This window comes from Colias croceus, chromosome 10 (assembly GCF_905220415.1).
Source record: "Colias croceus chromosome 10, ilColCroc2.1".
Lineage (NCBI taxonomy): Eukaryota > Metazoa > Arthropoda > Insecta > Lepidoptera > Pieridae > Colias > Colias croceus.
The window spans coordinates 7677147-7694234 of NC_059546.1; the positions used below are offsets into that span (position 1 = coordinate 7677147).

The 17088-nt window shown below is 31.4% G+C and overlaps 1 protein-coding gene across 1 annotated transcript in view; it reads left to right on the forward strand.

Annotated features, from left to right (window-relative positions):
- The first annotated feature begins 2571 nt into the window (after positions 1 to 2571).
- Positions 2572 to 17088, forward strand: part of LOC123695042 (suppressor of lurcher protein 1-like) — a 48175-nt gene continuing 33658 nt past the window's right edge. Inside the window, exons 1-2 of the mRNA XM_045640733.1 lie at positions 2572 to 2713; positions 6220 to 6245. Coding sequence (XP_045496689.1) covers positions 6240 to 6245 — 6 coding nt within the window. The 5' untranslated portion in view covers positions 2572 to 2713; positions 6220 to 6239. The remainder of the gene's footprint in view (positions 2714 to 6219; positions 6246 to 17088) is intronic.

Here is a 17088-nt window from a genome sequence, read left to right on the forward strand (position 1 = left end):
GGGTTAAAAAAGGAGCATACTATTAAATTAGATTTAACCTGAATAACTATAATTGTTTCATTTATAGATACATACAGAGTCATGAGATTGATGATAACAACGTAAATAAAAAAGACCTTGAGAAGATGTACCTGAAAGAAGTATTCTATATATTATAGATATGTTTCAAAGGCTTTCATCTTTAAAATTAGCAAGGGTTGTACATATAGAGAAAACTTGTAGGGGCATGAAAAGTAAATAGCTTAACAAGTTTCATAAAAGCGTTTTTATAATCGTGTTCTAGAGCGTGGTGAAGGTTTTCTAACATCGGGATTACGCCTTTTGGTTTACTGTGACTATGACTGTAATAATGATATATTTTTGGTTTGTTCAAAGCAAATTTTACATCTTTATATCATCATCATCATCATCAGCCCATATACGTTCCCACTGCTGGGACACGGACCTCCTATGAGGGTACAGGCCATAATCCACCACGCTGGCCAAGTGCGGGTTGGCGGATGACACGTCATGTCGTCGAACTTTTGATTCTTCAACATGTCGGTTTCCTCACGATGTTTTACTTCACCGTTCGAGCAGTGATGATGTTATAACATGCGCAGATAAATTGAAAAATCAATTTATATCTAATACTAGCTGCTCCGCGCGGTTTCACCCCCGTGGCTCCACCCCTGTTGGTCGTAGCGTGATGACACATAGCCTATAACCTTCCTCGATAAATGGGCTATATAACAGTGAAAGAATTTTTCAAATCGGACCAGTAGTTCCCGAGATAAGCGCGTTCAAACAAACAAACAAACAAACAAACAAACAAACAAACAAACAAACTCTGTAAAATGAGTATAGATTTATATAATTTGTAGAAAATCACAACTCAATTTAAAATTATTTTTTATGTACCTAGGTGTAATTCAACGTGTTTTTATGATTCGGATATGTGTGAAATCTATGTCTATGCTAATAGGCGGATCAAATTTGGTTATAATTATTGCCTAGCGTATATTTTATTTCATTTAAATAAGTCTATCTCTTCCATTTACCGTGTACTAAGAATAAACACTCAAAAACGACCTTAAATTCCAATTTGAGTTCACAAAGAAAGTAATTTTTGTATCACACACGATCCTAACGGTTATAAAGAAATCAATTGAAAAACATCAAGGTAACCTTTGATAAAGAGATATTTCATTACCTTCTTTTTGAAACATTGCTTGAACAATTCTGTTATAATTTCTCCTTTATTCAGTCAATTGTATCTTCTACAAAGGTAGAGAATAATTAGATGTTGTAACTAGTGTAAGATGTAAGCCGTTTCAAGGATTTCCACAAGTGCGGGACAAACATTCATATTACGAATTAACACTCACATTTCACATTCTATGTGTAAGCGGTGAGCACTAACAGCGACGCTCTGTTAATACGATGTCGTTATATGCCAGTATTAAAAATAGCCAAGTTGACATTTAATTTCTTATTTACGTTGCCTTCTAGATGGTTGTTAATCGACTTCAAAAATGAGAATAACCTAAATATGTTTTTTACGTGTTTGTTCTATTGAAGTCAAAGTTCAGTTTTTATTATAGTCAATATTTCAATAATAAGGATTAAGGTTATTTAATGACTCAAACACTTAGGTAAGCTAACTTTGGATCTAGGTACAATTAGATAATATTAAAATTAGCTTTATATAAACAGCCTTATTTTTTAAGTTGAGTTTTATTTTGTTTTGAGACAATGCCTATTGCTTCGTATTAAGCTCATTGTCTATTTTAGTATCATCAAAGATATATAATAAAAGGTCAACAAACTAATTAATTGTAGACATGAATACAATCCTACAAGATATAAACTTAAAATGAACAGCATAAAAGATTATCTCTCTGTAGCTAATAAACAAATACTTCAATCGATGTGCAATGCTTACTCACACGAGAAAATAAATTACATTCTCATCTAAGTGGAATATATATCAACGGAATGTCATTAAATCAACCACCCGACGAAAAATATCCTAGAAAATTTAATCTAGAGAGATTTCTCATGCACTCCACTGTAACAAATGGTATTGGTGTCATAAACCTAGGAATATCGTAATATATAGCGACAGTAAATTAAAAGAAAAATGCTCATGCAATAAAAATATTTTATCCAGTTATCTATCAAGATTAGCCGCTATCATAAAGAACAATGTTATCGGAGAAATCAACACAAGCATGTTTTTTAATATATTTAATTGTTAACATATATACGATTAACGCAAATGAATTACATCGCCTCCCGAATTCACAGGAATTCTCATTATAATGTGAACCTCGTTCAATCTTTCATTACGTATTTTATTAAATTTTCAGCCGCCGAATTATGCTAGGATTTTCCATCACATTTGCGCACGTTACAAATCCAAACATGACATAAAAATTATATGTAAATGGGGAAAATAAGACGAGAAACGAGAACGAATCTGCCAAATCCTTGGAAGACAATACGTAAATTTGGTGAAAAAATTCACACCTCATAATATATTTGCAAAGGAATTCCGCGATAAGTAAGTCGTTTCGCTCAGTTGATCGCGAGCGTCGTAGCGCGTAGACGTTGACACGTAGACGGGTCTCGTAGTTGATTTCGTAGCGAGCGCTACGAGCGCACGTGGTGTTAACTGATAAAGTATGAATTGTATGGCGACGGGAAATCTGAATTGAATATTTTTAAAATAGTAAGTAAATGTTTATAAGAACTTTTTTCATCGGAAACTTTAGGGTAAAACTTGAGTGTTTTTTGCAAACTAATTAAATAAGTACATGTTTTTTTAAGATTTCATCGCTGTTCATCAAAAATAGTTTGATAAGCTAAATTAAGGATCCTCTAAAAATACTGTTGGAAATTGCACTAAGTTAAAACAAATTTCATTGTGAAGAAAATGTGTCTGAAACTGCTCCTTTACTAAAATAAAATTATAATAAATTAAATGTACTTAAAATAAATAATTTAACGAATTAATTTGTTTTCAATAAATACAGTTTTAGTTACTAATACGCTTTATAATTGAAATAAATATACTTATTGAAAATACTCACAATCTGAGCAAACAGCTTAAACAATAAAATAAAACTAATATTGGAAATAACAACCATAAAAAATAATATTATTTGTCTACATTTTCTATACCAGTCCCTGCAAATTGTATACAACACAAATAAAGAAATGGCACAAATATAAAAACCAATTTTTATAAAAGAAATCTTCACCAAAGGTAAGAAGTTCATTGTGTTTCTGCCGAAATACCTCCTAAACGTAACATTACTTTTTATTCTAACAACCCGTTTTATTTCAATGCTGTGCAAAGTTTTTTTGGCCAAGTGATTAAGATTAAGTGTATTTTACGTATTTTTCGGATACTTAATACTCCTGCTATTGTAAATAATCTTAATGTTTAATTAAATATTTTTTTAAAGTATGAAACTGCTTTGAAATTGTAATTTTTGCTCAGCAAATAAATCTATTATATTTTATTAACGCAACAGCTATCTAGTTTTTCACGTAAAGAAGTAAGCAATTACACTCTTTTGGATTATTGTAATTTATAAAAGTCTATTAAGGATAAAATAAATTCATTATTAATTTTATATGGAAAATGTCCATCTTTACTTACAAAAAAATAATATTTTCAAAACAAAAATCATTATAGCTATTGTAAGAAATACATATTACAAAGACATATTATTTCATTAACATACCCATTACATTATTTGTTTTACATATAAAATACAGTATACTTTATATAAGGGACATATTGGCGCACTCCATTGATATATACCGCCGTAACTTATCCCCATGTATCACACATGTTGTGTTCCCGAGGCTAATTTGATGCAGTTCACATGTTTATGCTAACGATATTAATTATTAGGACAAGTTTATACTGTGCCACATTTAATTAAATTTAACTATACATATAATATAATCGTAGAAAAGTCAAATTGTTTTTTTTAATAATATTTTGGACATGATCGATATCGAGGCCAAAATATAGTTTTTGTAGTAGTAGTGTTGTACATATTGCATCCACGGAAGAAGGAAGAAAACTCTTGAACAACGTGATGAAAATATGGTTTAATATAGGTATACCATCTTGCTCTTAGTCAGAAAGGTGTATTATTGTCTTAACCGTCCTTCAAGACTTGTATTCCTATGGGAATTACATAGATAAAGGATGGTGATGATGGTGTTAATATATAATTCATAAGAATTCGGAATGGTGTTCTATATCACCTTCATTTTCGTAATACCTTAGAGAAAAGGCTCTTTCGGCTCAGAAATAGCTTAGACCTATATAAAATAGGCAAAATTAAAATTGATGGTATTCACTTTCATTATTAAAAATACACGTAACTAAATATCTATTAAACTATAGCATTTGAGTATTGATAGTATTTCGTTACTTATTTAAAATTCTTGACTAATACTACATTTGAGCATATTTTTATTCATTTAATTATTATGCAAAGGCGTTGTCGAATTGAATAATAAGAAATGTGTACTTGTAATCAAGACTCTGTATGCGAATAAAATTTTACAAAATTCCTTTTTCATTAAAAAGATGGAATTTAGAATTGAATTTCGTTACATAAACCATTAATGATCTAGAAACGGAAAACAAAATGATTTTAGATTGGACGTTTATTACAATAAAATAATGTTATACATTCCAATTCGCAACAAATTTAGTTAAAATTATCAAATTATACAAAATGAACGAAAATGGTCTGTTAATCAAATTATTTAGTCAAAATTAGCACGGATTAACTCTTTGTGTTGTCAATAAAACAAGGGAATACATTAAATTCATTATAATGAATTCAATAGAATTATGGGTTTTCAAATTAACAAGGCTATTATTGAAATCATATAATAATCATCGAACTTACTTAGGGCTTGGCTTTGTGTATACAGGATGGAATATTTTTAAATATTTTGTGTCTCAATATAAGGCAAGACTGTATGTAAAAAATAGAAATAGTCAAAAAAAAAATACAAAACCTAGGTCAACCCAGATTTCAAGAACTATTCTGAGAGTGAGTAGTAGTGTGTCATTATAAACCGTTTGTACAAAGCAAGGTTTTATTGCTTCTTCCAAACTATTGACAAAGATTTCAAAACATAATGAATGGCCGAGTATATTTTTTCTTATACATAAAATAACAGACAGAATTAAGGTTCAATTTCTTAAATTACTTTTAAATACTCCTTAATAGGAATGGTATGATTTAATTAGCCTAATTTGATCGAATACTTTCTATATTCAACCTCGTTGTTATAAAAATACGATTAGATGGCAATCTGAACATTTATGAAAATCTTGACTTCAATTAGGTCATCTCATTGGCCCTAACAATATTACGCTTGAAGCCAATGACCTATAAATGCGGTCATATGAAAAGGCATTCTATAGACAGGCTTGACGTGAAAAATAGGCTTCACGACGTACCTACCACTGTATTGTTCAGAGCTCCATTATTTTCTTAGGCTGTGGTTTTCTATCGTTTTTATTTTTTATTTAAATCATGATAATATCTAGTCCAACCCTGTTCCAAATGAAATATATGAGACAGGACTCGCAATTAATGTTTTCAAGTTTTAATATTGAAAAGGCTTTTAATGCCTCAGGTGTATAAAAGAGTGTCACATATTCTTAATAGTTGAGACACAAAATGAAAAAGATAAACAGGATAACCCGAGAAATGATAAAGGTTATTTAATTGTTATAAGTACTGAAAATTAATTTGGTATTTCAATTTGTGAATTAATAAAGGCGACGTTTTGCAAGTCAATTTTCAGTTATTTTTGTCAAAAAAAACAAAAGCTTGGATTCGGCCTATGTCTATTTTATGAAAACATTTATTTTGAACGAATTGATGCAATATTAATTTAGTTTCAAAATATGAATAGTTTTTGTGCCACACCATGACGTGATGTTATAGAGATTTCAAATCAAACCAATATTATAAATTCGAAAGAAGCTCCGTCTGGCTGTCGGTCTGTGTTTCTGTCGGTCTCTTTTTCGCGCCTAAAGCACTAAACCAATTTGGATGAAATAATAAAATATTTCAATTTAAAATTAAAATAATTAATAGGTTCTAGTCCATTAGCCTAGCCGCTCAAGTGTCAATTTTATACTAACATTTAATCAATCATATTTCATGAAATAATTATTTGTTTCAGGGCTAACGGGATCGTGAAACATGAAGGTAAGAGTAAATCAATATACATAAGTATAATAAAATATCTAACATAGTGAAAAAGTTATTATGAGGTATTATAATAGCAGAATGTTTTTTTCTTATTGTTGAACTAATAATAATTATGTTTAACAATAATGAATATTTATAACTGCGTTAAAAACAACCGACTTCAAACTTACAACATTTACAATTACAGACAAAAATGATCATAAAATAAAAACTACTGCGCCTATCCGAATAAAATTTTTATGGGACCAATTCGCCACCATCCCGCATCGAACAAAAAAAGAATCACGTAAATCGGTTCAGAAACCTCGGAGTAATCGGCGTAAGTACATACATAAAAAAAACATACCGGCCGAATTGATAACCTCCTCCTTTTTTTGAAGTCGGTTAAAAAAGTAATTTAATTAAAGGAGATAGGTAGTTACTTTTTTTCATAGTTCTTGTATTAATTAATAATTCTAAATTGCGATTGCCATTACAAATTCACTGAGTCACAAATTCTCTAGACACTTGAAAATATAAAATTCAAAAAAAACTATTACAAATGCATGAAATTAATCTATCACCTGTTTTTGTAGAAACTGTAAAGTGATCACATCACACATATAAAAAATGAACTTTCATATTCATATCGCATAGATTTCGTTATGAAAGTTAATTTCTCTTAGAAAAATTTAACAGAGGACATATTAATAATCAAGTTATTGCATGACAACAAACGATTGAAATTCTAAGAAAATAAAAATAATAAAATTTTCTACAAATTGCTGTTACTTGACATCAAAAGATTTTCCAAATATTTTCGATTCTAAAAATAAAACAATGGATTTTCGGCGATGTTCCATTAAATTCCATACATTTTTTCTAGAAATTTGTCTCATTAAATTCCAATTAATGAGACATAGTTCTAACTAAGGGACAAAGGACTATTTACCGCTTTCAGTGTCAAATAATAGTACCCTTGTCAACTTGTGTACAAAGTTACAATGAAAACTAATACTGTTTGTGTTATATTGAAATTAATTTGACGACTTGAGCTTGCAAATCAATAGGACCATTGTTAATTAATATGTTATTCTACGGCTTCTTTACTGAACAATTCTTTTAGCTTGTACATGGACTTGTTATTATTAAGCTTTACGTTATGTAGGGTAGACGTATTTTGATAATAAAATCAGGTTATTTTCTATTATGTAATATTTGAAACAAATCAATATATTTAAAATAATATTGTGCGGTTTTAGCTATTACAAAAGAATACATTATTATGTATTCTAATTAATAACATATTATATAAGTAACGTAATATGCAGTTTCTTGCCGGTTCTTCTCCATATACTTATACTGCTTTTCGGTAAATGTTAAAATATGTTTTGACGATTCAAAAGTGCTTCTAGAAGAAGTATTGAATAAATAAATGATGAGTTTGAGTTTGGAAGTAATATTACTACTAAGTAATATTATTATAAGATTATTATATTACTTAGTAGTAATATTATATTTTTTTCATCACTATTCAACTAATTCCTGCACCATTAAACTAGGTACTGCGTTACGGCGATGACTGCAATCACTCTGAAATAGGCTTAACTGATGAAAAATCTCCTGCAAATCCCTTTAAGAGCTCCATTAAAGACGTAATCATTGCCTTACCGCTATTGATATCTATCCATCGAGTCCAATAAATTCAAGTTAACATTTTTATATTTTATCGAATGGGAATCAAAACACAAACAACAAACACATATTATACAACCGAATAACACACTAACTAGAGATTATTCATATGGACTCTTTAAAGTATTCATAGTCGCTATTTATTTTATTACTACTTGCATTTCTGTATAAAATTATAGTTCAAATTTTTAAACCGATTTTACAAAAAAGAAAACATCAATGTAATATAGGTGAGTACCTACCTATGTGTATAGTGTAAATATACTAAGCAGATAATTAATTTATAAGAATAATTTGTAATCTATTAATAAACTTAAAACTCGCAGTATTTGAAAGATGTCTATGATAGTTATTGGAAAATCGATCAACAATCAATTTTCAAGAGACATCAACATTATATTCGTTCCAATGTTTTTCGTTGAACAAGGAAATCTAAATTTCCAATTGTTGTCTTATCACAACCGCGTCTTAACAAAATGACAAAGTAACTTTACTGAATATAATTCTAAAAGGAGTCGTTTTCATCAATAAATTGTCAAGTTTCGGATCGAGATGGATTTTGGGTTATTTATTTCAAAGGCTTTCCATGTTTTTCTTGTCAACATTTCCTTTTACCATGAACTAATTTATTTTTTCATTTGTTCAATTATTATTTTATCTTTCATCGTAAATATATTGTATACTGTAGATAGACAATAATTAGTAGGTAATCATGTATAATAAGACCCAGTTTTTTTAAAACTGGTCTAAGAAATAAAGTTTTTTCTAAATATTATCAATATACTATCATCATAAAGTAAAATGGTAAAAAGGTAGCAGCCGGTAAAACATAATAAAACAGTGTTATGCAGAATTGATTAATACAAATTTATAGGTAATTGAGTCTCTATAAAAAACGTAAGTCTTTATAGATGGAAGATGAACTTAAAATATTAAAATTATTATTTTTCTTTATCCAGTATTAAATTTGTAACCGAGTCTGGTCTATGGTACTTATATTTGAAGAGGTAAATTCTGTGGTACTTATATTTATGACGTTGTCGGGATAATCTCTGGATCTACTGAACCAATTTAACAATTATTTTGCCAATAGAAAGCCACGTTATCTATGATTATCATAGGCTATGTTTTACTATGTTTTTACTGCGGATTAACCCGCACAAAGCCCATAGTTGATGTTCATTTAGCAACCATTCATATTTTAGTACAAATACAAAGCTTGTAATAAAAAAAATGCCAGAAAATTAATATCAAACGTAAATATAAGCTTACAAAATAAATAACAGCATAGATCAAAGAGCAGTTTAAAAACCGTAATCGTCTGTCATATCCAAGTCATAATTTACATAGCACCGCGGAGATATTTTCCCCAAACTTGGTCAAATAAAAGTATTTTCTTTGTTTACACGAATCTCCACTCAATGTGCAGTTTTGATTGGCGATCTTCCAACATTTGTTTGTGTTCCCTAAAAGCCACTCAAACGGACCTTTATTTTTCTCTGGAGGGACAAAACGTTAATGGTCATTGTTTCGGAACAATTAAAACAGTCCCTTTAAAATATTTTTAAAGTTGAAAATCACAAGTCATGCGAGAGAGTAAAAAGTTATGCAGCAGATGTATTACAAACATTTTCTTTTCAACTATTTGTGAAAAATGTAGATATATCTTAATTATCATATAACTAAATTTTATTTATTTAATTATATTATAAACTCAGAATTAACGTAAAGCGTCTTGTCTGCTGAATGTACTACTGGATACTACTGCTTAAGTTAGTTACATACAAATGTTTACTTATACAATTGAAATCAAGGAGTACTACGAACTATTATCTCCTTCGACAATACATTACATTTTTCATAAACTAATATAGGAAAAAACAAACAATAAAAGTAATGATCCTAACACCACATACACAAATACTGTCAAGTGTTAATAAATCAAATCACACGTATATCTCTAAAGGCAATAATGGTAAACAATAACTTCTGAACGAACGTTTACTTAGACCCGAGAAAGGCTGGCCCAGATTTATGGTACACTATTATAAGCGCTATTACGTTTACTTAGGGTTCTTATCACTAAAATAGCTTGATATATGGACTGCTAAATCTGCGAGCATACTGTATTTTTAGTTGTGGAAAACATTTAGCAACGTTTCCTTTGGGTTTAGAAATATTTAATAGTGAGAATTTTTTTTCCCGAGGCTTCATGTTTTACCGAAAATATTGAAATGATAAATACAACTAAAGTAAAAGACTTGCTTTTTAAACAAAGAGATTAAAGTTACAATTTCAGTGGACAATTTTTAACACCTATTATATATCTAACTAGCTTCCCGCCTGCGGCTTCGCCCGCTTTGTCTAAAACCTAATGAATTATATACTAAAACCTTCCTCTTGAATCACTGTATCTATTAAAAAAACCGCATTAAAATCCACTGCGTAGTTTTAAAGATTTAAGCATACAAAGGGACATAGGGACAGAGAAAGCGACTTTGTTTTAGACTATGTAGTGATAAGGATTACCTATCACTTGAAATTGTCCACTATCCTTGAACCTTAAAAATTTATTAGTTATTCGTCTCGTAAAACAAGTCTCACACCTGCTTAAGATAAAAATGCGAAATTTTCTCGATATCTCTGACACTCAGAGGGACGAAATTTCTACAATACTTTCGATATTGGACCGGTATGAAATAAAAGTGAAGATCCATGTTCTCTTATAGAAATGCATTTGCAGTTGCATTTTTCATCCACTTGATCAATAATATTTTTTTTGTTAGAATATAAATTTAAATCTTTTAAATTGTTATAAGACTTGGATAGTTAGTTTTATCACTCAAATTATTTATTTTTTAAACTAGCTCCGCTCCTGTTGTTCTTACCGTGATGATATTATAGCCTATAGAATTTTTCAAATCGGACCAGTAGTTCCTGGGATTAGCGCGTTCAAAAAAACAAACAAATGAACTCTTCTGCTTTATAATATTAGTATAGATGAGAAATTTATACAGGCAATAAGAAAAAAAATAACAGTTAAAATTTAGTCGTAAGACTAAAGACAGTGATAAAATTTAGTCGTAAGACTAAAGACAGACAGACAATGAAAGTTTTACATTAATAGAAAGGAATATTATTATCTACTTGAAATAAATTACCAATTAACTAATAAAAAAAAAAAAGTTTATCAAAACTACCGACCACAAATTAAATCTACCCTTAATACTTTGATACTCGCATCATTCAACCTAAGTTCTTAATCTCCTACGAGTACTAAATCTAGGTTTTGGGTCGGTAATTCATCAATGTTATAATTATTTTAAAACAAAAATACTATAGAATTATATAGAGGTTGAACTATAAAATATACTCTTGGCTCTATTTATCTTCCATATACTCTGACAACTACAGAATACAATGCGACAATTTATGGAATTTTGTATGTTTGGACTTTGGACATGAATCTCACAAGAACTTCATGGAATTAGTGAATCATAATCTTTTGCTTAGTCTTTAATGTTACCATTGTTAAGTTCTAACACAATATTATAGTTACCATTAACCTAAATCGCGCGTAAAGTCAAATAATATGCAAAATTACATTCTAAATACGCAAATTATAGCACTCCGAAATAATCTCTACGAATGTGATTATTCAATGACCTGTGAACGATATTTCGTATAGAAACGTATCGTAACAAATTTCAAATAAAATATTCCCTTTGTGCTTTGCCAAAGCAATATCAACCTTATATTTAATGTAGTAGGGCTCAAGGAATATGGATGATTAAAGATGATGTTTGAAGGCTGCCGACATCTCATATTAGAGTAAGAGGATTAGGGAGGTGTTAGAAGGAAACATTGGGTACGAATGTCTTCATTTTGGCGTAGAAGTTTTATGTTTTCTTTGGGTCTTTTAGCGATTTGTTGTAATTGTTTATATGGCAAATAAAGTTGCATTACTCTTCTTAAATAGGAGTTAATATTTTTTGAAGTGAAACTTTATCCGCGTTGAGAATAAAATTTCAAGGTCGCGTCATGGCAATACCGTCACGTCATGAAGAAAGGCGGCGATTTTGGTATCTTTAAATCTTGACAAAGAAGTTTCACTTCTGACGCGTGTGCTCGGCACACACACTTTTTTTATAAAACAATATTTATATTTATGTATATTTGGAAATAATAAGTCTAATTTTTGCCTTGAATTATAAAAATTACTGGCACGTTAGGGAAAAAATGTACAGTCAAAAAATACAATAGGAGCTTACGAGGGGAACTGTAACCGCCATAAGTAATACTCATAAAGGAACCTTTGGGAACGAAAATATTTTGCTTTTAACTCTTTTATTATTTTCCCGGGATTACTGGAATATTTCATTTTAAAAGTTTGTTTCAATATATATCCTATGTGTTTATAATGGGACCATTAAACTTGAGTATTGTGAATTGACCGCCTCCTTGGTACAGTGGTTGACGCGTGAGCGTAGAACCGAGGGGTCCTGGGTTCGATTCCCGGTGGAGACGAAGAAAAAAAAAATGTTTCGGTCTGGCAGGACACAGGAGGCTGATCACCTACTTTTCCCTAAAGAAAAATCGGTCAGTGAAACAGATGTATGCATAATGCATCTGCCCCTTACCCCACTTGGGGACATGGGACTTCACTTTTTATTGTGAATTTAATGAACCATTCACGTTATATTATTCTTTACTAGCTTCCGCCCGCGACTCCGTCCGCGCGGATGTCGGTCTTTGCGTGGATGGTTTATTTCTCCATTTTGAGTAACTCGGACAATGACATCTTATAAAATATATCTATTGGACCCAAATACGGCTAGGTCTATAATAATACGCAACGTGTGTTCGCGGTACCTACTACAGAACAACGTCTATGGATAACTGAAAAATTGAGATTAATTTTTTTTCTACGTATTTTTCCAGGATAAAAAGTATCCTATTTTACGCCCAGGATAATAAGGTATAATTATACCAAGTTTCATCGAAATCGAACCGGTAGTTTTCACGTGATGTCTTCACATACAGACAGACAGACAGACAGACAGACAGACAAAATTTTTTTTAATCACATATTTGGGTTTGGTATCGATCTAGTAACACCCCCTGCTAGTTATTTTTTCAATATTTTCGATGTACAGAATTGACCCTTCTACAGATTTATTATATGTATATGTTACAGTCAAAACCCTGAACCAGTCAATAACGTTATTGACCGGTAAAATCAGTTAATAAGGATATTGACTAAGGGCGTCGGTTAATATCCTTATTAACTGATTTTATCTGATTAAACCAGTTAATAACGTTATTGACTAAGGGCATCGGTCAATATCCTTATTAACTGATTTTAAGTCGAGACATCTAGTCAATATAGGTTTTAACCGATGTGCCCAGTCAAAACTCATAAAAAGTTAAGGACGTTAGTGAAATTATACTAGAAAATCATTTAAAAAGGTTCATAAAACTTTTTAAAGTGCAATATTTAAGAGTTTTATGTTTTATTAATTATTTCGGGGTATGTTTGTAAACTGCAACCACGCGAGAATACGTGCCCCAAAATATTTTTGAAGATGGCAATTGTGTTTTAATAACAACTAGGTTTCCGCCCGCAGCTTCGCCCGCGCAGTCAAAGAAAAACCGCATAGTTCCCGTTCCCGTGGGATTTCCGGGATTGCGTTAGTTTCTGATTTGATGGAGTGACCTGCAGGTGTACTTCGAAGACTGCTACTGGATCTAATAGACGAGTAGAGCTAGGAATGCCGAGTTTGGGCTCGTTTTGTTAGTTATGTCGAGACCTTACCTCCGGACTTGATGGAGTGACCTGCAGGTGTATTTCGAAGACTGCCACTCTACTCGTCTATTAGTTCCAGTAGCAGTCTTCGAAGTAAACCTGCAGGTCACTCCATCAAGTCCGGAGGTAAGGTCTCAACGTAACTAACAAAACAAGCCTAAACTCGGCACACCTTGCTCAACTCGTCTATTAGTTCCAGTAGCAGTCTTCGAAGTACACCTGCAGGTCACTCCATCAAGTCAGGAGGTAAGGTCTCAACGTAACTAACAAAACAAACCCAAACTCGGCATACCTAGCTCTACTCATCTATTAGTTCAAGTAGCAGTCTTCGAAGTACACTTGCAGGTCATTCCATCAAGTCCGGAGGTAAGGTCTCAACGTAACTAACAAAACGAGCCCAAACTCGGCACACCTAGCTCTACTCGTCTATTAGTTCCAGTAGCAGTCTTCGAAGTACACCTGCAAGTCACTCCATCAAGTCCGGAGGTAAGGTCTCAACATAACTAACAAAACGAGCCCAAACTCGGCACACCTAGCTCTACTCGTATAATAGTTCCAGTAGCAGTCTTCGAAGTACACCTGCAGGTCACTCCATCAAGTCCGGAGGTAAGGTCTCAACATAACTAGCAAAACGAGCCCAAACTCGGCATTCCTAGCTCTACTCGTCTATTAGATCCAGTAGCAGTCTTCGAAGTACACCTGCAGGTCACTCCATCAAATCAGAAACTAACGCAATCCCGGAAATCCCACGGGAACGGGAACTATGCGGTTTTTCTTTGACTGCGCGGGCGAAGCTGCGGGCGGAAACCTAGTTGTTATTAAAACACAATTGCCATCTTCAAAAATATTTTGGGGCACGTATTCTCGCGCGGTTGCAGTTTACAAACATACCCCGAAATAATTAATAAAACATAAAACTCTTAAATATTGCACTTTAAAAAGTTTTATGAACCTTTTTAAATGATTTTCTAGTATAATTTCACTAACGTCCTTAACTTTTTATGAGTTTTGACTGGGCACGTCGGTTAAAACCTATATTGACTAGATGTCTCGACTTAAAATCAGTTAATAAGGATATTGACCGATGCCCTTAGTCAATAACGTTATTAACTGGTTTAATCAGATAAAATCAGTTAATAAGGATATTAACCGACGCCCTTAGTCAATATCCTTATTAACTGATTTTACCGGTCAATAACGTTATTGACTGGTTCAGGGTTTTGACTGTAACATATAGATATATAAAAATAATCAATTAAAATAAACTTCACTAATTGAATCTAAAAATAACAAAAGAGACAATTAATCACAATCTCAGTCTCCGAAAAATAAACGTATTAAAATATTTATTTCGAAATGGTTCCATCTAGGAATATCTGTGACGTAGAATATTCCAGAAAACGCCAACCTTTTATCGTAATAAAATTAATTGACACAATTAAAACGATGAGATGAATTATAAACGCTTCAATCTTCTACTTCAACAAATGGAAAATTACGCAATGTCCCTCTTTCATTTTCATTTAAATGCTGGAGTGATATTAGCAAAGAATACACTTAATTACTGAGTAGTGGAGGCAATTTAATTATTTTATATTCACGGATTAGTATAACTAACGAGGGGCGATTTGTTAGCTTGTCAACGTGTATTTTTGTAGTATTTAAAAATGATTGTTTTTATAGTAACAGTTTCCTTAGCGACACGACATAATAACCAAAAAATAGATAGTAGGTTGTCATCAATAAGATAATTTCTATTTATTAAAAGGGTAAGAAGTTAAAATAAAATGTAGGTAGGAAAAAATAATTTATAAGTTTTTATAGTAATCGACGAGATTAACTGAACATTGAACAACCAACAACAGAACAATATCTTCCTACTTATTAATAGGTATATAGATTTTATTAATTTGCACCACAAACTTCCACACTGTGAATATATAATTGAAATTTACACAAACAGCAGTCATTAAATTAAACGGAATCTCTTTGCCAGCGCTTCATCGGCGAAAAAACGCATTGCTCATTTTTGGCACGCCACAATGAAAATCAACCCTTTACCAAATCTTCGTCTTTTATGACTTACATTTTTATTCCGGCTCGTGTTCACTCAACATTTGCAAATAACAATTCCGCTCAACATTAGCATAACAAGACCGCGAATTTGCCGGTTTCTCTGGCATTTATGGTTTATTTTCATTGAACTTTTTTGTTGCGGGTAGTTCGCAACTTACATTTGAACGACAAACGTTGGTTTTGGTAAATATTGCAACAAAATTAGCTACGGAAATGTAGTCGTGTACGTTTGTTTATACACTCTCAAGTGGACACAAATAAAGCTTGAAAAATATTGAATTACATTGGCCACGGTAATGTACTTTAGTTATGCAGGCATATTGCACGTTTTGTTGTGACGAATTTACATTAGATTATTCGAGAAAGACTTGACCTAGTACCTACCTATAAGTATATTTGAGACGTTTACTCAATTTGTTTAATCAGACTTAGACTTAGAGGACTTTAAAAATTACTACTTATTTTAATTACTTCCTAATTTGTTTATGTACATTAACTTTTTATTTAAATAACACTGCATATTCAATCAGATAATTATGTTGCTATAACGCAAATGGAAGCTTGTAAAAACAGCAAATAAATAATTATTTACTTTATTGTTTCCACAATTTTTCATTATGCAAATTAATGCTAAGTCTAGTGGATTTACGTGGTTAGGAGGCGATTAGCTTCAATTAGCAAGCATTATTATGCTTTGGCCTTTGGCTAGTATGGTAATTCCGGTTTTCGCTGTCTATATCTAGGTTAAGCACTCCTTAATCTATATGAGAATTTAAAGCCATTTCGAAAATACCTGTATTGTTACCTGTTTTAATGTTTAACACAAGGGGTTCCTTTTATATAACAAATGAATGATCCAGGAGAATCCATTTAATTCTTTAAAACTATGATTTGAGATTATAATAAATTATCATAATAGTTTATGTAATTTTTTTGACACGTTCTGACCGTTACTTAGTTGATGCTTTAGTTTGAGGGGTATTTTTAATTAAGTTAGCCATTGTATCTTTATAAATTTATTAAGAGTATCTTCTCATGAAAGCTCGAAAATTATTGAAAATAATATAATTAAGAAGTTAACACACAGTTCTAATTTGATTAAAAGTAACTTGTTTTTGAATGTGACTAGAACTACTCTATCACAAATGCACTAACATCTTATCACAAGTTACAACTACATCAACTGCAAAGTTCGTAAACTTAACAACCCTCTTGAATGCGGATGAGGTGCAGTGTAGAGAACTCTTAGTAGTTCAAAGATTAGACTTACGTGTGTGCGGATTG